Genomic DNA, 23112 nt, shown 5'->3' on the forward strand with positions numbered 1-23112 from the left:
TTCCAGGTTACAAGCAAATAACTCACTTACGGTCACATTTTCCAGAGCACATGATATTTGAAACCGCTTACTTGCAGGATATATATTATTATAATATATAAAAAAAAGGCTAACTACTCCTTGCCTCTGTGAGGTGCAGTACCACCACTGACCACTAGGAGGCCACACGACAGATCAAATTACTCTTACGTGCTAAAAGATGTCATAACAGAACGTGAATGCAATTTTCGCAGGGACACTGATCTGTTTCAAACTTGCTGTATATGGAGAGGGGGAGCTGTGAAGACAGCTATTGGTGGTGGAAGCAGATAGGGACTGGGGTGGACAGATTGTGGGCTAAAACCTGTCACAGCTCAAAGTGAAACTACACTGCAGAAGTCATCATTTGATGGGCTTTTAACTAGCTATATTCTATATCCACTAATACTGCTTTATTTGCGGCTATTGATCGTCTTGTTTTCTGAATAACATATAGAATTACCGCTTGCATAACATTTTGAATATATAAACAATTGTACAATATAAACCCCATAACAAAATATATAGCAGTTATTTGTGTACGCTGGAATAACCTTATATGGAAACCATATACACGTTATATATGTGCAAAGACATCCTTTATTCTCGCAAGCCTCCAGGACTGACGCAGATGGGTATAAAGGTCACTTTATTGAGGTGAAGTAATAAAATGAGGAGGCTTGAGGAGACAAGCTGTCCCCCCCGGCCGGGAACCACGGTTGGCTGAGATGATCACTTCCTGAGTGCATAGGTCCAAACACTGCTGGTCATCTCTCCAGCAACTTTCTCTGTAGATCCGGCCATTGCTTCTGCACTGGAATTAGTGGCGTTCAGCGAAGTGGTTTCTGGCGTTCTTATCAGGTCTCTGGTAACCTGGGCAGAGACCAGGCATCAGATAGCACCTAAAAACAGTGGACCCTCTGAAGCTCTTGTAGAGAGATAAAACACTCATACATAGCCTCTCGCTTGCCTGACACCCATGCTCTCCTTAAACCTGGAGCAACCACAGATCACCTTAAGTCCATGATGGGTCATAACCTTTCCAATCCTTAGGGGGAGCCAAAAACACCTTCCTACCCCGGTGAGTAAAAGACACAACTCCCATGTAGGCAACTCGAGCCACCCCAGACTTAAGATCATCCATAACACCGAAAGCCCTGGCCATGGCCTTGAAGGTGTCCCTGTTGCTGTACTCCACCCTCACCGTCCTGCCACCGGGCACTTGCCCTTGGAGCACCTCTTCTGCTCGGGCTTTGGGTGCTCCATAAACCTGCCCCAGAAACCAGGGGTCGTAATTTTCTTTCAGAAGATATGAAAGGTCTATCTTAGTAAAGGCCACTGGTTCCTGATTCAGCTTGATGAATCTCAGATGCTGGTCAAAAAACTGTCCCTGGCTAACCCCTTTTCTTCCAAATGTTCGAGTGCGTGATAACTCTGGTCTCAGGCAAGCCCTGCCGACCCTCTGCTCAGGTCGCCTGACCCAGTCATCCCAAAAGGCTGCTGGCCACTTCGGTTCAAGTTCCTCCCACAGCCCCGAAAGCAGCAGCCAGCCGAGGCCGGGGAAAAAGTCGGAGCGGTAAAGTATGGAGCTGCCCTTGGCTTCCACCAGAGCCTCCTTTCCGTTGTCATTCCAGGCAGAGACGCACCACAAGCTGGGGTCCTGGAGTAGGAGGGAATGTGTTGCTTGGAAATATTCAAAGAAATCTGGAGCCACCTCCAGATCGTCCTCCACTACGATGGCTGATTTGTAACCCAGGACTCTGAATATCTGGGCAGGAAACAAACACAGGATATGGGTAAGAGAAGAGACATTAGTACATTAGTAATATTAATCCTCACTAGTCCTTCTAAAGATGACGTTTCATCCACACTGTCTAGATCAGTGGTGGCTAACCCTGACACTCCAGCTGTTGCTGAACTACACATCCCAGCATGCCCTGTATCAGTTTTAGCATGGCCAAATAGCAAAACTGTAGCAGGGCATGCTGGGATGTGTAGTTCAACAACAGCTGGAGTGTGAAGGTTAACCATCACTGGTCTAGATCTCTGTGGTCCTCCTGTGAGCCCTGCCTTCTTTTCATGGCCCATACCAGAGTTGACGACACCCCCCCCCCCCCCCCATATTTTCCTGGTTATGTGAATAACAGAAGGACTGCGACTGGTCACCGTTCTAGCAGAGTGTGGCCTGTACTTCAGCACTGATAGGCATACCAGACTGTGCTAGAAGTTACAGCAAAGAGCGACACCCCAGGCAGGGAAGAGTAACTGCAAAGGTTTTCAAAGATGCAGGGTGCTAAAATGAACACTATCATAGTATATAACATCCCATCCTACAGAGACGTACACTATAATTCTGTGCAGTCCGATTACTCCTCGCTGACTTCCAGCCAGTCACCATCTTACATGTTGGATGGTTCTGCGCATGCACAGAAGCAGTCAGAGTTCTGCGAATACGCACAGAAGCTGCAGACATCCCTTCAGGGCGAGTACGTTGTCTCATGCAGTGGCCCATAAGCTGCAGCCTGATGGACAGGCTAATGTCATTTGGCGATGGGATGGGATGAGGGTGATGATGGGCAGCATTCCTGTAAACACGGGGGCTCCTTAGTCTTCTGATGCAGATTTACTGGGCCCAACTATGGAATGAAGACGGCCATCTGAGAAACTAGAGGGTCTAATACGCTTGCAGATGATGCGCTGCTGGGTTCTTGGATACAGCAGCAGATCACAGATCTCCAATTTACTCAGGACGCCTCCTGCAGAATTAGCATATTTACTCACAGCAGATGCGCTCAATAACTCAGCTGCTGTGTATGCGGTGTTCCCCCCTGTATCTGGCTCTGAATACGCATGGACTTCCAGAAACCGATGGAGGCTGGAATACTTCTGGGATGTCATAAAGGTTTCCCCAGTTTTTTTTATACCTACCCAACAGATGGCTGACCTATGCGGACAGGGCTAAATAAACTACAAATATAGGAGCGGTATCATCATTCCTGGAGCAGGAACCAATGACATTGCAGAAACTGATCATTTAACGGAGCGTTTAACTGGCTGCAGGCCCCGTCCAATCACGTGCTGCGTTAGGAACACACTACAAGTTTAGCTGCTTTTGGGAAAACAATCTGTTCCACCTCCCGCAAACAGGAAACCGCATGCGTCCATGATGAGTGGTCGGTATAAAATGGAAATGTCTTTCCAAAACACACTTACCTGGTTGAGCGCCCATCTGTAGTGCCTGGAAATCTTGTAGTAACCCTGGAACTTTCTGTGTTCTGGAGGGGCCAGGACTTCAGAGAGGTCAGGCTGTTTAATATGAGTGACAGCGGGGCCATAGGACTCAATGACCCTTGCCGTCTCTGCATGGCCGCAGTCCTGGCTGACTATAATGGGGAACTGCTCCACCGAGGGGCGATACTTCAGCAGGGAGTCCAGGCACTTCCTGACAGAGGGCCGGTCACATGCCACGACCAGCACTGGAATCACCGCGGAGAGTGGCTCGGGTGCCACAGCTGTTGCAGACGGAAAGGAGACATTGGAAAGTCGCTGGGGGAGCTCGAGGCCACGTGCAGCATTCGGTGGAGCCGGGCGGCGGTTAAGCAGGCCACTGTAGTGGTGGATTTGTTGGAGAAGCCCCTTCTGCTTCTCCAACTCGGATTCGGCCTCTTCAGCCAGTCGGATTACATGTTCTGTAAGGTCTAAGGCATCGGGGCCTTTTGGGCGGCTCATGAGGTAGAGTAGAAGAATGGCATTCCACGAGATAAAGAGGGCCGCCCCCCAGGCCGCCACGCTGACCTTGCGCGGCATTCCCCTGGGGGGTACCAATCCGTGACTGAAGGAGGTCTTGGCTCAAATTGGCTTGTGAAGGTCAAATCAAGGGAAGGTTTTTTTGCAGGTTGGCAGAGTGGTGGGATCCGCGGCTCGTGCTTGGATGATGACCCGGAACCAAACTAAAGGCTTGCTAAGTTCATGTTACATGTAAACTCTCTATATGTAATGAATGTCTTCTGTACAGATCCAAGATGGCCGTTCAGGCGCCACACGTCTGGCCTGCAGTCAGATTAATGGATCTTCTTCAGACAGGACAATCGCACCACCCACCCACCTGGAGAGCGGGAAACATTAAATGTCAGTACGTTACTTATCTCTCTGTGTACATAGAGACATACATACAAATAGATCTATGACAAAGGTCAACATGCTTTAGGTCAATGGTTCTCAAACTCGGTCCTCAGGACCCCACACAGTGCACGTTTTCCAGGTCACCCGACGGGTGCACTTATTACTGACTGACACGTTTTAAAAGATCCACAGGTGGGGCTAATTATCTCACTTGATTCTGTGAGGAGACCTGGAAAACATGCACTGCGTGGGGTTCTGAGGACCGACTTTGAGAACCTGTGCTTTAGGTTAACATTGCCAAAAGGTCGCCATGGATTTTTTTTTTTAATCCGACTTATTCTTACTCCCCGATCCAAGGGCATAGCGCTAGATTGGGCATAGGCCAAGTAGGCACCGTGCCGGATGCATGGCGAGAACAGCAAGCAGTGTGAGGGGACACGGTATACTTATACAGGGTCCATGTTGGAAGATTTACACAAAGACACCCAAAAAGTAAAAAAAAAAAAAAAGAATTGGACCTTTTTCTGCATCAACCATTTTTGTCGACCCTTTGTAAACGACCCATGATGTCCTCCCCCCCCCCCCACCCCCACAGCGTTCATATAAGAGGTGTGTGCTGCTACTACAGAACGGGCAGAATGCGAGAGCAGCACGCAGGAACACTCAGTTGTCTACCTAGAGACAGTTGACCTGGGCAGCGCGGTTGGCGTAGCGGTTGGCGTTACAGCCTCACAGCCCTGAAGTGAAGCGTTTCATTCCTGACTACGGCAATGTGAGGCTGACTCCGCAATAGCCGCAGCTGTGATTTTCATGCAGTTTCCCGATGGTTTCTTATTTTATTAATGTTATACTTTACAACCCACGTGGACTCCGATTGGGGACAGTGAAGTGCTGAGCGCAGTGGTAGCAGAGCAAGGCTCCTGGACTGAAACGTATCGAGGACATTGAAAATCCCCATGAAAAAAAAAACATATATGTGTCAACCTTCTCCAGGTCCACCCTTTGTCAATGTAGGTCCTGTGCATGTTGGCCATCTGCTGACGACCCACACAATGTCTGTGAGCTATACTGCCCCCACCCCCCAGAGGCGTCATGCTGCTTTACTTCTAAAATTTAGTGGGTTTTTTTGTTTTGTTTTTTTAGGAGCAAAAAAATTAAATATTAATGAAAATAGGTGAATCCCTGAAGCGAGGAACGTGCAGAACCTTACGCTTCAGCACAGGAATGTAACACGTGTGAGCTGCCAGCTCGCTGACCACCGGCCTGTCTATGGCGCCCGTAATTCGCCTCTCACTTCCTGGCACGGTATCGCAGCCTGTCCTCAGATTAGCATCTGTCTCTTCTAATAGGGGATTAGGGGTTTAAAATAGCAAACAAACAAGATTACAGCGGAGAACATTGCACAACGCAGAAGAGTACAGAGGGCGATGCTGGCAGGAAAAGGCAATACTAGCCGATCGCTCCAACAGATGCAACAGCCAGAGGAAAGGATGATGATGTGACCAAGGGGGAGAACACCTGGGAATAGAAACGCAGGACAGATAGCCTAGCAGGGAGAACAGAGAGCAGACTGGGACTTGTAGTTCCACCACAGCCCGATATCCACAGGGTAACTACCAGTCACATAGAACACAGAGAAGGTAGAGTGCAGCCGTAGTATATTAGGGAAGGTGTTAGAGAAGGAGGGTGAGAGACAGAAGGGTGTATTATATGGGGGTCAGCATTAGGAGAAGGGGGTGAGACAGAAGGTTGTACCTTATGGGGGGTCAGCGTTAGAGAAGGGGGTGAGAGACAGAAGGTCTAGTATATGGGGGGGGGGATCAGCTTTAGAGAAGGGGGTGGGAGACAGAAGAGTGTAGGATATGGGGGGGGGGTCAGCGTTATAGAAGGGGGTGAGAGACAGAAGAGTGTAGGATATGGGGGGGGTCAGCGTTATAGAAGGGGGTGAGAGACAGACGAGTGTAGGATATGGGGGGGGGGTCGGCGTTATAGAAGGGGGTGAGAGACAGAAGAGTGTAGGATATGAGTGGAGGGGTCAGCGTTATAGAAGGGGGTGAGAGACCGAAGAGTGTAGGATATGGGGTGGGGGGGGGGTGTCAGCGTTATAGAAGGGGGTGAGAGACAGAAGAGTGTAGGAAATGGGGGGGGGGGGGGGTATCAGCATTAGAGAAGAGGACGAGAAATAATCTGACCTGCAGGTCTCAGCCACAGCTCCGCTGAGACCAACTCTCTCACTCTCATAACTTTCCAGCAAACTTTTCCTCACATACCTCCTCCCCCATAGAGGAAATCTCCCCTCCCAGCGCCCCGTGTGCTTACACTCTCTCCTAGCCCCTGCTTCTCCGACTGTCTCTGGCTTCTTCCTGCTCTCTCCAGGAAGTCAGCTCAGCTGAAAGTATTTGATTACAGAGAAAGCCAGACCTGAGAGAGACACCCCTCAGGGGGAGGGGCCCTGTAATTAGCCACTCCAAGAGAGACACGCAGGGCTATACACTACTGAAACAGTCACATGCAACACAAACTGCGTGTAGGAAGTCATGTTTCAGTGGCTGTATATGTGTGTAAAGTACAATCTGGTGTAGCATGTACATGCGTGTGCAAAGGATAATGTCACCCTGTACTTTTATTTATTACCAGTTCTATCTATATAGCGTACACACATCCCGCAGCGCTTTACAGAGGATAGTTGAACATTCACATCAGTCCCTGCCCCAGTGGAGCTTACAATCTATATTATCTACCACATGAACACGCGCACATAGACATTCTAGGGTTAATTTGTTGGGAGCCAATTAGCCTACCAGTATATTTTTGGATTGTGGGAGGAAACCGGAGTACCCGGAGGAAACCCACGCAAGCACGAGGAGAACATACAAACTCCGCACAGTTAGGGCCATGGTGGGAATCGATACCATGATCTCAGTGCTGTGAGGCAGTAATGCTAACCATTGCACCGTCTGTGCTAGGATAATGTCACCTTGTACACGTGTGTGCAGATGATAAGGTCACCCTGTACACGCGTGTAAAAGCACCTTCATTTATTGTGATCGCTAATACTGTCATGCGAGTGCAGTTCTAGAATAACCATCACAGCCATCGGTGGAGGTTTCCCTCTGTATCGTCAGCCTGAGTAAGCCTAACCTGCGCAGTGCTTGGTCTGGCCACTCCCAGAGAACGGGAGCAACACGCCCCCTTTCCAGAAACACTGCCCCCCATCCCATCCACCTACGCAAACACCTCTGCCAGTCAGTCAAACAGACAGAGGCAATTGCGTTACAGCGATACAAGCGCAGGACCCATCACGCACAGGGCGGGTCCTGCCCACGCACAGTTTCCACAAACATCGGAAAACTGGGCAGGAGGGCGCACATGCCATCCCTGCTGAATCGCCCCCCTTAGTTTGGACACTGATGCATTTATTGTTCCATAATGTAGGATTCCTAGAGCATCCGTCAGTGCATAATGTTTTCATAAGGGGGTCTGATCAAACACTCGCAGTGGGCGTGCACCTTGGAATGCTGCAGCCAGACAATTAGGTGCACTTAATAAAGCGCAATATATGACACCATATACACTAATTATAATCGTACATTTATTAGCGTCTGACAAAGCCATGGATGAGGGAGTGTGCATTGGGGCAGGGACTGATGTGCAGTGATTACGTAACCCCTGTAATATGTCAGCGCTATATAAATACCGGCTAGTAAGTAAATATAGCAGACGCTGGCACACAGGTATGCAGCGGGCCATTACACCTAGAACATTATAAGAAACTCTCATCCTGCTTCCAATGACTCACCGTCAGGTTTACCTGAAATCACTTCCATTAGCGTGGCCGGTATGGGATGACCGACATTAGCCGGGGGCTCCCCCTCCCCCTGGTGACAGAACAGGTTCCCTGATCAGGTAAAGCTGGTTTGGCTGGGCACTCGCTCACAGCGCTGTAACTGGACCTCTCTGGGCTGGCGTTATTGGTTACACGGTCGCCAGTTTCTTATATAGCGCAGCAGGTTCCACTTGATATGTGACACTTGTATATTGTGTGAGTGTCTGTATACAAAGCAAAACAGAACGTGACTGCTGCATTGTAGTACTTTGTGCACAGATTCAGAAGAGTTTATTTACTAAGATGGGATATCGCCCATAGCAACCAATCAGAATCAACTGCTTATTTATTTACCACCTCCTAGAAGATAACAGATACAATGTGACTGGTTACCCATAGCAACATCCCACCCTTCCTCCCTGAGCTGTAAGTGGAGCTATCCATGCCTAGTTCTAGATTTCCTATCGCATGTACACATTTGTGTCAGGAGACAATTAACCTATGGGAATATATTTGGCTTGTGGGAGGAACCTAGAACACCCAAAGCAAACCCATACAAGCAAGGGGAGACTATACAAACTCCTGGTTGGAATTGACCTCAGTGCAACAAGGCAGTAATGTTAACTACACAAGCTGCCCAATGGCTTTACCTCCTTAACTGTCCCCAGACATGGTAGAAGCCGGGCAGCTAGAAGACTACGGACAGTGCCAAAAGCGACGATTAGGAGACATGGTAGTAGCCAGGCAGCTGGAAGTCTACGGACAATGTGAAACGCGACGATTAGGAGACATGGTAGTAGCTGGAAGTCTATGGACAACGTGAAACACGACGATTAGGAGACATGGTAGTAACCGTTCAGCTGGAAGTCTACGGACAGTGTAAAACGCAATGATTAGGAGATGTGGTAGTAGCCGGGCAGCTGGAAGTCTACGGACAATGTGAAACACGACGATTAGGAGACATGGTAGTAGCTGGAAGACTATGGACAACATGAAACACGATGATTAGGAGACATGGTAGTAGCCGTTCAGCTGGAAGTCTACGGACAGTGTAAAACGCAATGATTAGGAGATGTGGTAGAAGCCGGGCAGCTGGAAGTCTACGGACAATGTGAAACACGACGATTAGGAGGCATGGTAGTAGCTGGAAGACTATGGACAACATGAAACACGATGATTAGGAGACATGGTAGTAGCCGTTCAGCTGGAAGTCTACGGACAGTGTAAAACGCAATGATTAGGAGATGTGGTAGAAGCCGGGCAGCTGGAAGTCTACGGACAATGTGAAACACGACGATTAGGAGGCATGGTAGTAGCTGGAAGACTATGGACAACATGAAACACGATGATTAGGAGACATGGTAGTAGCCGTTCAGCTGGAAGTCTACGGACAGTGTAAAACGCAATGATTAGGAGATGTGGTAGAAGCCGGGCAGCTGGAAGTCTACGGACAGTGTGAAACGCATCTATTAGTAGAAGTGGTGGAAGCCGGGCAGCTGGAAGTCTACGGACAATGTGAAACGCCTGTATTAGCAGAAGTGGTAGAAGCCGGGCAGGTGGAAGTCTACGGACAGTGTGAAACGCATCTATTAGTAGAAGTGGTGGAAGCCGGACAGCTGGAAGTCTACGGACAATGTGAAACGCCTCTATTAGCAGAAGTGGTAGAAGCCGGGCAGGTGGACGTCTATGGACAGAGTTAACTGCACAGATGAGGAGACTGCCGGGATGCTGCAATGTTTGATCAGCAAACAGCTACAGTCAGCCAGATTATAAATTGACGCAGACTACTTACATTTTATTTTACTTCTCTTTAAAACAAAGAATCATAGAAATTGCTGCTTGGATAGAGAAAATCACTGCTTACCATGTACACGGTACATTTATAATTATAAAGTGGCTTGGCATAAGGACAGAACACTCAGTAACATGATCAGAAACATTAGCTCACGACAGCGCATCACATTCCAATGACTGCACAGTTCCCAAAAGTAGTACACTACCGCCTCACTGCCAGCAGCGCATATCCCTGCCTCACTGCCAGTAGCGCATATCCCTGCCTCACTGCCAGCAGCGCATATCCCTGCCTCACTGCCAGCAGCGCATATCCCTGCCTCACTGCCAGCAGCGCATATCCCTGCCTCACTGCCAGCAGCACCCCACCGCCTCACTGCCAGCAGCGCATATCCCTGCCTCACTGCCAGCAGCACATATCCCTGCCTCACTGCCAGCAGCACCCCACCGCCTCACTGCCAGCAGCACATATCCCTGCCTCACTGCCAGCAGCACATATCCCTGCCTCACTGCCAGCAGCACATATCCCTGCCTCACTGCCAGCAGCACATATCCCTGCCTCACTGCCAGCAGCACATATCCTGTCTCACTGCCAGCAGCACCCCACCGCCTCACTGCCAGCAGCACGCCACCGCCTCAAAGACAGCAGCACCCCACCGCCTCAAAGACAGCAGCACAGATCCTGCCTCACTGACAGCAGCACATATTCCGCCTCACTGACAGCAGCACCCCACCACCTCACTGACAGCAGCACATATCCCGCCTCACTGCCAGTGGCACATCTCCTATATATTTGGCTACATCTGTCACTCAAGTGGGTGTCTGTGTCTATAACGCTCTGTTCCTGGACTTTCCTCTTAATGTGTGATTGCCTTCATCTGTGCTGAACACCTTTATTAAGGGGAAGTCTAGAAACAGAGCACTGTGTCCCTCCTGGAGAGGGTCATGTTGGGAGGTATGTGACAGAGAACCAGCCCAGTGAGCCCACAGACAGTGCCAGACACCCACTGCCTTCCCATGTTGCCCAGCACTGCTACTCCACAGCCACCAGGTAAGCGCCCCCCTCCCGCGATTTGCGGCAAAACCTCCCCCCCCCCTCCCGCGATTCGCGGCAAAAACACCCGCTCCCCCGCGACCCCCCCTACCGCGGTTCGCAGCAAAAACACCCCCCGCGACCCCCCCTCCCGCGATTCGCTGCAAAAAGAACCCCCCCACGACCCCTCCCGCAATTCGGGGCGGCACCCCCCCTCCCGCGATTCGCGGCACCCCCCCTTCCCCCCCCGCAATTCGCAGCAGCCCCAGGATTAAATGGCAAATGCAAAACACTGACATGGCTATGGTAGACAATGAAAAAGGTTGACATGAGTTTTTGAAGATTTATTTTTAATTTTTTTAATTTTTTCATATTCATTGTCATGTGTCGACATGGACACCAAAATGAAGTGGCACACTTATGTCAACATTTACATGTGTTGACCTTTCTGTGTTGATTTTTTCTTGTGGCGATTCGCGTCACACCCCCCGCAACCCCCCCTCCCGCGATTCACGGCAACCCCCGTGACCCCACACCTCCCGCAATTCGCGGCAACCCCCCGCCGGAACCCCCTGTGAACCCCGCCCTCCCGCGATTCGCGGCACCCACCCCCGCAACCCCCCCTCCCGCAATTCGCGGCACCCCCCCGTGATTCGCGGCAGCTCCAGAATTAAATTGCACATGGAAAACACTGACATGGCTATGGTCGACAATGAAAAAGGTTGACATGAGTTTTTGAAGGTTTTTTTTTCATTTTTTGAATATTTTCATATTCATTCTCATGTGTCGACATGGATACCAATGAAGTGCCACACTTATGTCAACATTTACATGTGTTGACCTTTCTGTGTTGATTTTTTCTTGTGGCGATTTGAGTCACACCCCCCCCACCCCCCACAACCCCCACTCCCGCGATTCACGGCACACACACACACACCTCCCCCGCGATTCTCGGCACCCCACCCCGTGACCCCCCTCCCGTGATTCACGGCACACCCCCGCGACCCCCCCTCCCATGATTCGCCGCAACCCCCTGCCCCGTAACCCCCCCTCCCGCGATTCGCGGCACCCACCCCCGCGACCCCCCCTCCCGCAATTCGCGGCAGCTCCAGAATTAAATTGCACATGGAAAACACTGACATGGCTATGGTCGACAATGAAAAAGGTTGACATGAGTTTTTGAAGTTTTTTTTTTTCATTTTTTGAATGTTTCCATATTCATTCTCATGTGTCGACATGGACACCAATGAAGTGCCACACTTTGTCAACATTTACATGTGTTGACCTTTCTGTGTCGATTTTTTTCTTGTGGCGATTCGCGTCACACCCCCCCGGAACCCCCACTCCCGCGATTCACGGCACACACACCCCCCCCGCGATTCTCGACACCCCACCCCGTGAAACCCCCCTCCCGTGATTCACGGCACACCCCCGCGACCCCCCCTACCATGATTCGCCGCAACCCCCGCCCCCGTAACCCCCCTCCCGCGATTCTCTGCAATCCCTCCCCTCCCGCGATTCGCAGCATCCACCCCCCCACAACCCCCCCTCCTGCAATTCGCGGCACCCCCCGCGACCCCCCCTTCTGCAATTCGCGGCACCCTCCGCGACCCCCCCTCCCGCGATTCGCGGACACCTAAGTTGCAATACAGGGCATCTTTCATACAATTCTAACCATATTTCTCATATACAAACGTTCACAAATTAAGGGGGCGCAGCCCCTTACGACGGTGTGAAGAGCGCCCGTAGGGCGCGATGAATCACCTAGTATTTTATGTTCCCGGTTAAATGTTTAATTATTAAACACAATTCAAATGAAACAGCGTATTATGAACTATGTTTTCCTCTCTTTCTGTATCACCCTATTTTGCTACAACAGGGACCACTTTATAAGCTAGATATCGTGGTCCGATATACGCACGCCTTGAGTGGTTGTTGTGCACTCGGCACCAAGGCGTATGTACATACTAGCCCTGTCAGTGAATGCGACATGCCGAAACCCAGCTCAGAGGGAAGACAGACGTGCCACGGTTGTGGAAGAAGAACCCCAGTGTTCTATCCCCAAGAATAATACTCAGAAGACCCCATATTGTACTGCAAATAATGTTACTAAAGACACAAATAAATCCTGTTCTCTGTTCGGGTTCATTTTGCACTTCTGTTTACAACTAATAAGGTGTGTACACACGGGGGCGAGCAATATATTGCTCAGTGTCTCCTTTTCATCAACGACCAGAGATGGTCGTTGATGAAACTGAACCTCTGCCGGGGGAGCCGCAGAGGGAATCAGCTGGTCGCAGGAGCTTGCGATCATAAGGGGGCTAAAAACGGGAGCGCGCACCTGGCGATTTAGCGACCATATTGCCAGCGATTATATCCCGTGTGTACACACCTATATGGTATATAGATGACCTAGGCGATCTATAACCTATAAACAAATGTCCTGGTTCTTACTTGCTCCAGTTTTCCATCTCCGCAGGCATCTGTGTGATCTCATGCTGACGTCACAGTGATGTCATAGCATTATCTGCAAAGAAGCAAATGCTTACATCACACATGATTTCACTGGGCGACACAAATTACCTAAAAAAGGTGAATACTTTATATATACCAAATAAGTCATTTACACTTGACGGCAATCAAGCAAAGATTTCCCAACACGTCCCCTTCCCACGGTGCGGAATGTTCCCGACTTGGTAAGTAGTTACGCTTGGGATTTGCACTGTATTGTTATATCTAATGCTTTTCATCTAAGTTTAAGGAGAGTTACGGTTTCAGTGACAGCGTGTATGGTGAATGGGTCATAGCGTCGACAGTAAGTCAATATGTTATATATCATCTACTACCCCACCCCCAGCATGCTGACACCATATCCTGTACCCCATCTTCTACTACCCCACCCCCAGCATGCTGACACCATATCCTGTACCCCATCTTCTACTACCCCACCTCCAGCATACTGACACCATATCCAGTACCCCATCTTCTACTACCCCACCCCCAGCATGCTGACACCATATCCTGTACCCCATCTTCTACTACCCCACCCCCAGCATACTGACACCATATCCAGTACCCCATCTTCTACTACCCCTTTACCATACTGACACCATATCCAGTACCCCATCTTCTACTACCCCTTTACCATACTGACACCATATCCAGTACCCCATCTTTTAGTACATCACCCCCAAGCATACTGACACCATATCCAGTACCCCATCTTCTACTACCCTTTTACCATACTGACACCATATCCAGTACCCCGGACTTTTACTACCTGACCCCCAGCATACTGACACCATATCCAGTACCCCATCTTCTACTACCCCACACCCAGCATACTGACATCATATCCGGTACCCCATCTTCTACTACCCCTTTACCATACTGACACCATATCCAGTACCCCATCTTCTACTACCCCACCCCCAGCATATGACACCATATCCAGTACCCCATCTTCTACTACCCCTTTACCATACTGACACCATATCCAGTACCCCATCTTCTACTACCCCACCCCCAGCATATGACACCATATCCAGTACACCATCTACTACTATCCCCACCCCAGCTTACTGACACCATATCTAGTACCACATCTTCGACTACCCCCACTCCCAGCATACTAACACATCTTGTACTACCCCCACTCCCAGCATACTAACACCATACCCAGTACCACATCTTCCACTACCCCCACTCCCAGCATACTGACACCATATCCAGTACCACATCTTCTACTACCCCCACTCCCAGCATACTAACACCATATCCAGTACCACATCTTCTACTACCCCCACTCCCAGAATACTAACACCATATCCAGTACCACATGTTCTACTACCCCCACTCCCCACATACTGACACCATATCCAGTACCACATCTTCTACCATCCCACCCCCAGCATACTGACACTATATCCAGTACCCCATATTCTACTAGCCCCTCACTATACCGAAACCATATCCAGTACCCCATATTTTACTAACCCCTCACTGTACCGAAACCATATCCAGTACCACATCTTCTACTACCCCACCCCCAAGGATACCAGCACCATGTCCTATCCCCGGTACCTGTTCTGGCACAAAGCGGGCAGAGCTGCCACCCAGCCATTGGCACACATGTGGACAGTTGGAGTCTCAGACACAGAGTGGTCTATCCATGATACCAATAACAAGCCATAGGCTATGAGTGCATCCTCTAACTTGTAATTCCACAGTAGCTGGGAAAGGTCCCTGGCAGGTGATAATGAGGCTACAGGTGAGTACAGGGGGTGAGGAGACCAGACACACATAGACACAAATAGGCTGATGACGTCAGGACACACAGTGGGGGTATGACACCACAGGGAAAGGGGGAGAGGGTGTCATGACGTCACGGGCTCGATGGTGACATCATGGGCACCTACCACGAAGTCACGTGATCCCATCCACTGCCACAGGTCTCTGGTGCCTCTGTCTTCCCTGCTTTCTGCCCCCCTTCCCTCTGTCGTTTCCATTTCCGCCGGAAGCTATTACTGGGACGCTGTCACTATGGCAACTGGCACCTCTCTTGCCCCTCCGCCAGGACGCGGCGGCGGCGGCGACGACACAGCTGCCGCCGATGATATATCGCACACATGTGAAACGCAGCTGCTACCGCAGCTGATTGGCCGAGCTCCAACGCCCAGAAAGACAGTGATTGGTTATCCCGCCAACTGACGTCTGTGCACCCAAACATGTCTGTAGTGAGGAGACATTTTATGTGTGACCAGTTTTATACGCGAACGTTTTTTATTTGTCTCCTAAAAAATGGCCGCTACCTTCACTCATTAAGGAGAAGGTGGAGACATTTGTACTTAGATACGCGCCGGCCATGTTGTTCCCTGGCAGGGGGAATGTGCTACACATAGCGAATATAACAGGACCCCGGCCTAGGGTGACCTACAACGGTGTGCTGCGGGGCGTAGGGTCAGTCACCTCACACCAGCGAGACTAAACGGCAGGAGCTGTTCTGCCTACCATCGAGTAGGCCGGAAGTTGAAGGATAGAGCGCCGGATCAAGGCGGAAACAGACTGTCTGCAATCAGATCCGGATTTTTTTGCGGCTGGAGCTCTTCTAGCTGTTCCCCCTGACATGGCGGAATCCACCGGGATGGCAGTGGGGGGAGGGGCCGCATCCAGCACCGTGACCGAAGAGAGTGAGGCGCAGCCGGTGAGTGACGTCCTGGAATGTGGGCGGGGGGGGGTGGGGTGTAATGTCATCTTACCATGCCCCCACTTGTAATATTGGCACCACAACAACCTCCTTTGCTGTCCACCCCCACTGAAATCTCAACTTGTTACACTCCTGGGGTATGTAGGGTGTGGTGACTGGTGGTGGGGCAAGGACCGTACTGGAGGGTAAATGCAGCGAAAAGGTTGTGGCATAGTGACAGGGCTGTATATGAAGGCATGTGATCAGATATATATATATATGTGTTCCTATGGGCTTCAGGTAGGTAACGCAGTATATTGTGGTAACGCCCTGGTTTTGGTGCTTATGATCTATCATAGTAGAAGCGCAGGTAACAGACTTGCGGGATGTTTTGCAGGAACCAAGATCCCTGACGTTAAAACTGAGGAAGAGGAAACCGGACAAGAAAGTGGAGTGGACGTGTGACACCGTGGACAACGAGAACCTGGGAAGACGCTCCTCCAAATGTGAGCGCTGTCTGTGGTCTGTCTTCATGTGTCCTTATGGAGAACACCCATTCTAAATCATAGAACCCTATAGAAACGTAGAAATATGTACAACTAGATCCACACTGAATGTACTCCCCGGGTGCTGTGGATCCCCACTGAGTGTACGCCCCATGTAGTGTACAAAGGGCATTGCTATGTTCTATAAATGTCTGTATGACAGTTAGTTTCAGGGTGTCAGTATTCACACTTATGGCATGCTTGTAGTCTATACTGTTCTATATGATTTCAGGATACAACCTTCTACTTCAGAGCCCAGCTGCCTGTAATCTGTATTGTTCCCATTATTGTCATACTACAACTTTAAGAATTCTCAGCTGATAGAGGAAAATAAACCATCAGATATATACAGCTGGCTGCACACGATCACCTCTGCTTGTCCTGCTTTCTTTACCTTCACGGTCATGTCACATATGTAATATGCTTACGTCCTGAACCCATTTGTGTAAAGAGCTACATAATGGCCCTTATTCTGGTTCACTCGCAAAGGCAAATTCGTTCTCTAATGGACAAAACCATCTGCTGTGGGGCAGATGTAACATGTGCAGAGAATTAGATTTGGGCGGGGTTTTTCTTCCAAGTGAGATCTATATTGCAGTGTAAAAATAAAGCAGTCAGTATTTTCCCTGCACAGAAACAAAATAACTCACCCAAATCTAATTATCTCCGCACATGTTACATCTGCCCCCACCTGCAGTGCACATGGTTTTGTCCATTTGAGAACAAATTTACCTTTGTGAGTGAACCAGAATAAGGGCCAATATTTCTGTGCTTTGTAAATCTAAAGATAATGATCCGAGCGCCCTTCCTCATGTCACCATGGTAACTAACCATTCTCTTGTCTCATTAAATATGGCTGAGCGGGTACAGTAATGCCCGACAGGCTCTCAGCAAGGGCTACATGCTCTGTGACTCATTGTGGTTGGCTACATTTAGCACATAAACGTCTAAGGAGGGCTTGGTGGCATCTGACAGTGGGTGTTGATGCAGTGGATTCAGTCATATAGTTACCATGGAAACTGTTATTCCTCTCATCTACAGCATAGACATCCTCCTATCTCTGTAAGTGTGTGAGATCTATCACACACCTATAAATCATACATTTTGGCTATACAATAAAGTTCTCTCTAGTGAGTGCAGTATTTAACCTGAACAGTGAAGGCCCCCATACACTATGCAATTTGGGCCGGATTTCACCCGAATCCGGCGGATCGGACCAAGAAATGGGTGTGAGAGTCCCAAATAGACTGGGTCAGACGTCCTATCCGATGCGTGGTGCTGTGTACATCGAATCGAACCCAGATGTCATGTGTGCAGCATTTTAGATCTCTGCGTCAGATCCTTCCCGGCGGCAGGGAGCGGGGGATCACATGGGTTTAATCGCATGCAGATCCTGCAGCCCGGAAAGGCTTCGGACTAACCAGCGGGGATGGTATGCGCCTTGTCCTATAGGAGAAGTTACATAGTGTATAGGGCCTTTATCCTGCAATAAGTTGTGAGTACAAAATGATTGATTAATAAACATAAATAAATAAAACAATAAATGCAGTGGATCAATACATTTTGTGGTACTTGTTTCCTAGCACGGCCACAAATCTTATGGATCGTGTACCTTTAGTTAAGGTACACGATCCATAAGATGGACCCGATTTCCTTTGAAATCAGGTCCATTTGGCCGGCTAGGATAAAATATCGGGGGCATCGCGTCGGTCGGGACCGTTAACAATGGTCCCGACGCGACCGACGCGATGCCCGCGATTTCCCCATAGGCTTCAATGTTAAAAAATATTTTAACATTGAAATCGTGTCGGGAAAGGTAAAATATCGGGGGCATCGCGTCGGTCGGGACCATTAACAATGGTCACGACGCGATGCCCCCGATTTTTCCATCGGGTTCAATGTTAAAATATTTTTTGACATTGAAATATTTAAAAAATGTGAAAAATGTGAAATGGGCCAATATGACCCATTTCACATTATAGATGTCCCCGTCGTCACCCCACGATAGACGCCAACCCGAAGCGTGGCGAGCCCGCGAGGGGCGGCGGTGCGCGTCCTCCGACCTTTTCATTCCCCTACTATCCACGTCGGCGTGGAGTTGAGAATAGAATAGTGTGGCGAGCGCAGCGAGCCACCGAGCCCGAAGCGTGGCGAGCGGACGTGGATACCTTCACAGTTATACGCGTCCCCTCGCGGGCTTCACAGGTGTCCGTGGCGACGCGGACACCTGTGAAGTCCGCGAAGGGACGCGTTTACCTGTGAAGGTATCCGCGTCCCCTCGCGGGGCTCGCCACGCTTCGGGCTCGGTGGCTCGCTGCGCTCGCCACACTATTTTATTCTCAACTCCACGCCGACGTGGATAGTAGGGGAATGAAAAGGTCGGAGGACGCGCACCGCCGCCCCTCGCGGGCTCGCTGCGCTCGCCACGCTTCGGGTTGGCGTCTATCGTGGGGTGCGGTGTACGCCGTTAAATTTGGGGGGGTTGGGAATATTTTTACATTGAATACAATGTAAAATCGGGTCCCAGGGACCCGATTTACATTTCATTAAAAAAAAAAAATCGGGTCCAAAATCGGTCGGTCGCGTCGATCGCATCGCATGCGACCAAATCGCATGCGATGCGATCGACCCGATTTTTCCGACACGACCACCCCGATGTAAATCGGTGTGGCCGTGCTAGGAAACAAGTACCCATTTTGTTTATTGGATTAAATTCTCTCACCCAGCAGCCAGGAATACATCGCTATGGCCATCGTTACCTCTGCCATCTATTGCAATAGTGCAACTGGCCATCGATGGTGTCATACAATGTATGACCATTGATGTTTGTACATAACGATAGTCATCCATTTTATTTGACTGATTGGCCTGTGGGTCAATGTAAACAAGGTGACAGGGATTCACGGGTGTCGGGGGGGGGGGGGGGGGGGGGTGGGTGCTCTGCCCTTGACTCCCGTCCCCATGGGGGAAACAGAAAAACAAAACTATTGGTTTAGGCTTGACATCTTCCCCACATATGGCAAAACTATTCTACATAGGCCATAAACCATGAATGATTGTGAATCATAAAGGGTTGATGGCCCATCCTTATACAGCGCTCAGTCCAGGTGTTTGGTACAATGTAGACATGGCTAGTTTTATTGTGCTTGTTTGGGCACTTTTTAAACATAATATATTCCCTCTTTAAGTGTGGCAGGACCTACCATAAAGGCAGGCTTTTGCACAGGACTTATAGGCCCTTATTCAGACCTGATCGCAGTAAAAATTTGTTTGTAAAATGGGAAAAACCACGCACACTGCAGGTGGGGCAGATGTAACATGTGCAGAGAGAGTTCGATTTTGGTGGGGTGTGTTGAAACTGAAATCTAAATTGCAGTGTAAAAAGAATGCAGCCAGTATTTACCCTGCACAGAAACAAAACAACTCACACAAACCTAACTCTCTCTGCACATGTTACATCTGCCCCACCTGCAGTGCACATGGTTTTGACCATTTTCTAAACAAATTTGTACTGCGATGAGATCTGAATAATGGCCATAGTCCGTAAATCCGTCTCAGGTCACCTTCCAGTTTCCCCAGGCAGTGAGACCCTAAGGGTCATTTCAGATGTGTTATGATCTCCCAGAAGCCCCGTACACACGGGGGGGGGGGGGGGGGGGGGAGATATATTGCTGAGCAATATATTGTATATTGCTCAGTGTCTCCTTTTCATCTAGCGACCAGAGATGGTCGCTGATGAAAAGGAACCTCAGCGGGCGGTGCCGCAGATGTAATCAGCTGGTAACCAGCGATTAGAATGGGGCTGAAAACAGGAGCGCACACCCGGCGATTTATCGCCGCGGCACACTCCCATCACTGGCATTATGGTCGCCAGCGACCATATTCCCAGCGATTTCAGCACCCATGTGTACACAGCAAGAGAGGTAAAGGCTGTGCCGGGTTTAAAATTATTACTTAGAGTGTACGGGTCCCTACACATGGTCCGGCCGCCAGGTACCAACTGGATCTATCTTCTGCTGGGCCATGTTGACATGACAGTGATTTGCACAGGTAGATGGGGCCCATCGCATTTTGGTGTGTAGCTGCAGCTCTTCCACACCCCCAAAGTGACAATACATTGAAACCCCGCCCCCAGAATTAATGTGACAAGCATAGCAGTAAGTAAGATCTAGGTATTATTTTTATATATATATATATATATATATATATATATATATATATATATATATATATATACACCATTAAATCCAGCTAAAAACCGTTGAATGTGAAGAGCATTGCAAGAGCAGTTTGGCAAGAAAATAGACAAAGGCCCTTATTCTGGTTCACTCGCAAAGGCACATTCCTTCTCAAATTGACAAAACCATGTGCACTGCAGGGGGGCAGATGTAACATGTGCAGAGAGAGTTCGATTTGGGTGAGTTATTTTGTTTCTGTGCAGGGTAATTTACTGGCTGCTTTATTTTTACACTACAATGTAGATCTCACTGTGTAGTAAAACTCCACCCAAATCTAACACACTGCACAAATTACATCTGCCCCACCTGCAGTGCACATGGTTTTGTCCATTTGAGAAGGAATTTGCCTTTTGCGAGTGAACCAGAATAACCCCCATAGTTTGACCGGCTTTTTTTTTGTACAGGAGAAACCGAAACTTGTGGAATAGCCCTAAGCCTAGTCATCGGCTGCTTACAGATACAGGCAGCAATTAGCCTGCTCTCAGGCTGGAGGCCTAAAGACCTGAAGTAGGCCTTGTCGATGGAGTCCTCCCTTCTCTCTCACATCCACACCCCAGGAACCCTTATCCGACTTTTACAAAAAAGGACTGAAAGATCTCAGCAGAACAATCACAAACCTCTTCCTGGTGTTCCAAAATGCATAGGCCAGAAACCTGGACCAAACACGCCTTCCATTTATCACTACGGCATGTGTGTCTAGGGCAGATTTCGGCAACCTGGACTTCTGTAGGCAGCGAGGGCTTGCATTGAAAACAAATGTAGATCATGATTACTGGAGGAATTCTAGTGAGACTGACGTACACCTGTACGTTGTTAATGGGGTCACAGACTGGGAGATACTTCTTATACCGACCTTAGCAGGACAGGTGTACCCTCCGTTTGATACCTTCTGTCTTTGCGCAGACAGACAATAATTCATTACCCCTTCCGTCCACTCTGCTACCACTCCTGTTCCCGCAGTGAACATCTCTCTCCTCCCACAGGCTGCTGCATCTACGAGAAGCCCAGGGCGTTTGGTGAAAGCTCAACTGAAAGTGAAGATGAGGACGACTGCTGCAACAGCGCTCACTGTATACGGGGCCACAAGAAGGGTACACCCGGGGCCAGAGAGACGCCGCCGCCAAGCCACGAGAGTGCTGGCAGTATGCAGCACTGAGACAGCCAGGAGAGAGAGTGACAGTGCATCTTGCATATCGCCGTTATTTATGAGCGCTGCTGCCATGTGTCTTGTAACTGTCTCTCTTCCTGACTGTGAGAGTCGCAGCAGCAGAGTGCCCAGTTCTGTATCAGTGTCGTGGCTGAGAGATGGGACCATGGATAGAGCAAGGTTGAGCTGAAGTCTCATGAGACTGCTGTAATAGGATCATATGACAAGGTTAACGCACGGTCCCTCTCTTCCATACTGCTGCTCATTGAATGTATGTGCATGACCCATCCCCTCCCAAATCATCTGCTGCTCCGGTGGCTGGCTGCCCACCGTTTGTGTTCTTCCGCATCCTCGCTGCTGTCCCCTTATGCTTGCCAACATTGCCTCAGATCCTTCTCTCAGTATAATATGATGTAAGCTATTGAATGTATTTATGAATGAGACTCTTCTGGGCAAGTCTCATCTGCAGAATGATTTGGCTGAACCCCCCCATTGAATTGTAACTGATGTAGTGCTTTGTAGGAGTTCTGCTTATGCCTGCTTCATGGTAACAGGCAGGTGTGACATCCTCCATAGCAACCAATCAGATCATTGCTTTCATTGTATATCTTGCCGTAGACTTAAAACGCATCTGATTGGTCGCTGTGGACTTTTGATTGTTTCCATTGCACTGCGCTATGTATCTCCTGTAGTCACCGCCACGGGACTGTTCTAGACCCCGAACCATTCAGCGCTTTCATCTGTCTCATTAAAGTCCTCATTTCACTTGATTCATAAGCACACATTTGTCTTTGTACATAAGTTTGAGCAGGTTGCTTGAGTTACAGTATATAGTACTTTTTTAAGTTTAACAATTCCATTACTTTGGTTCCCCTCGATAGTAGTAATATCATTATTTTTAAGTTTAGTTTTTACAGTATCTGTATATTGTTTTATTTTCCTTATTTTTATTTTTTTTCTGTGTTTCTGGGAATTAAAAAAAAAAATATTTTTGTTTGCTGTCGTTGTCCTGACTTAATACGATTGTGGGGAACCCAAAAAACCCCCAGAAATGTGCAATCTGCCCCAGATAAAGCCATAATCAGACCCGGCAGCTGATTGGATAATCCAGACACGCTTACCAGTTGGTCACCAGATATGTCAGCCCAAATGTCAAGACTGGGCGGGCATTTAAATTTCCTCATTTAAGAGGTCTGTGTCAGTGGTC

At 49.2% G+C, this 23112-nt stretch overlaps 2 protein-coding genes across 4 annotated transcripts; one reads left to right on the top strand and one right to left on the bottom strand.

Moving 5' to 3' along the window:
• Positions 1-650: 650 nt before the first annotated feature.
• On the bottom strand, positions 651-15448 carry MGAT1 (alpha-1,3-mannosyl-glycoprotein 2-beta-N-acetylglucosaminyltransferase). Of its 3 annotated transcripts, XM_083160273.1 has the most exons (4): positions 15209-15448; positions 13245-13317; positions 3232-4123; positions 651-1786 (listed from the first exon to the last, which is right to left on the bottom strand). In XM_083160273.1, exons 3-4 carry the CDS (start codon positions 3823-3825, stop codon positions 1034-1036), a joined length of 1347 nt encoding a protein of 448 aa, XP_083016399.1. In that variant the 5' UTR covers positions 3826-4123; positions 13245-13317; positions 15209-15448; the 3' UTR covers positions 651-1033. The 3 variants fall into 3 exon arrangements, with proteins under 3 accessions (XP_083016399.1, XP_083016401.1, XP_083016400.1); XM_083160275.1 differs by lacking the exon at positions 13245-13317; XM_083160274.1 differs by lacking the exons at positions 13245-13317; positions 15209-15448 and adding an exon at positions 6460-6525.
• A 218-nt stretch (positions 15449-15666) lies between these two features.
• Positions 15667-22904, top strand: PPP1R11 (protein phosphatase 1 regulatory inhibitor subunit 11). The gene is made up of 3 exons (XM_083160276.1): positions 15667-15993; positions 16373-16481; positions 21742-22904. The coding sequence occupies exons 1-3, from the start codon at positions 15916-15918 to the stop codon at positions 21912-21914; spliced, it is 360 nt and encodes a 119-aa protein (XP_083016402.1). The 5' UTR covers positions 15667-15915; the 3' UTR covers positions 21915-22904.
• The last annotated feature ends 208 nt before the right edge of the window (positions 22905-23112 follow it).

The sequence above is a fragment of the Crinia signifera genome, chromosome 9 (genome assembly GCF_055691185.1).
Source record: "Crinia signifera chromosome 9, ASM5569118v1, whole genome shotgun sequence".
NCBI classification, from domain to species: Eukaryota; Metazoa; Chordata; class Amphibia; order Anura; family Myobatrachidae; genus Crinia; species Crinia signifera.